Source organism: Apaloderma vittatum, unplaced genomic scaffold, assembly GCF_000703405.1.
Source record: "Apaloderma vittatum isolate BGI_N311 unplaced genomic scaffold, ASM70340v1 scaffold19981, whole genome shotgun sequence".
NCBI classification, from domain to species: Eukaryota; Metazoa; Chordata; class Aves; order Trogoniformes; family Trogonidae; genus Apaloderma; species Apaloderma vittatum.
In genome coordinates this window covers 11145-12190 of record NW_009697629.1, presented here as the reverse complement: position 1 = coordinate 12190, position 1046 = coordinate 11145, and the positions used below count along the sequence as shown (strand labels likewise).

The 1046-nt window shown below is 48.4% G+C and overlaps 1 protein-coding gene across 1 annotated transcript in view; it reads right to left on the bottom strand.

Annotated features, from left to right (window-relative positions):
* Window positions 1-794, bottom strand: part of ST8SIA2 (ST8 alpha-N-acetyl-neuraminide alpha-2,8-sialyltransferase 2) — a gene marked incomplete at its 5' end in the record, with an annotated part of 17707 nt that extends 16913 nt beyond the window's left edge. Inside the window, one exon of the mRNA XM_009877717.1 lies at window positions 761-794. Within this exon, the coding sequence (XP_009876019.1) occupies window positions 761-794 (34 nt within the window). The remainder of the gene's footprint in view (window positions 1-760) is intronic.
* Window positions 795-1046: the final 252 nt, after the last annotated feature.

Genomic DNA, 1046 nt, shown 5'->3' with positions numbered 1-1046 from the left:
GCTTACTGTTATTAAACAAGCCTCTGCTTTAGTGGGGTTCACCACAGGGTGTGGGAGCAGCCTGGATTAGTGTGCAAACCACGTGTCCTTTCAGAGCCATCTCCACTGAAGGAACCTTCCAAATGGGATTCACACTCCTTCACACTTGCTGTAAGACAGAGAGGGACTGGATTAACGGCTTAGAAAAAGAAATGCTGCTCCCTGAATAAGTGCTGGTTCACAATCTGTGTGAAAGAAATTGGGAAGTGGAGAAGACCTGTTAGCTCCCACCTCATCCATGATTTGTGGCTACGGCAGGGCCGATCCAAAGCATCACAACGTATTATTCAAATGCATTTCTCCAATCTAGCTTTACATGCCCCCAGCGACAGGTCTGTGCACGTCTCCTCTCGAAATTAAGGCAGGCATCAGGGCTGGAGGTGCTGGATATGAGGAAGACAAGTTGAGAGCACGTCTCCCAGCCCCCTGTGTGCAGAGGCGGTGGGGAAGGAGCGCGGTGCCTGCAGCCCTGCTGAGCAGCCCTGCAAGGGCAGTTTCAGAGGTTACTTGTTCCTCCTCCCTGTGACAAGCAGAAGTTTTCAAAACATTGTAATGCAAACAGAGCCCTTTCTGTCCTACACTGCAACTTCTGGAAATCTTCCCTACAACCCCCCTTTGTAGGGATGAAGACAACGTGTGCTGTGAATGTGATTCCATGGGGTGTGTTGCCCTGTGCAGCCCACCGGCGGGACCAGCCAGGCAAACCAGCTGCTCAAAACACCCATAGTTTAGCCAAGCACAGTATTTCCCAAGGTCTGCCCAACACAGGCAAGGCAATATCACTGTACTGCTTCACTTCCCCCACCTGGAGTGGAGGGCACTAATTAAGAGGCACACGTTTGTGTGTTGATTTTTTTTTTTTTTTTCAAAAAAAAGAAGTCAGCCCATTTTATTATACCTTGCTGACCTGGAGTTTCAAATCTCTTGGCTTCAAAACACAAAGACCAACCTTGATTAAAATTGCACAGTTAGGCATTGATTTTGAAAAGACTTCTAGTGCTACACTG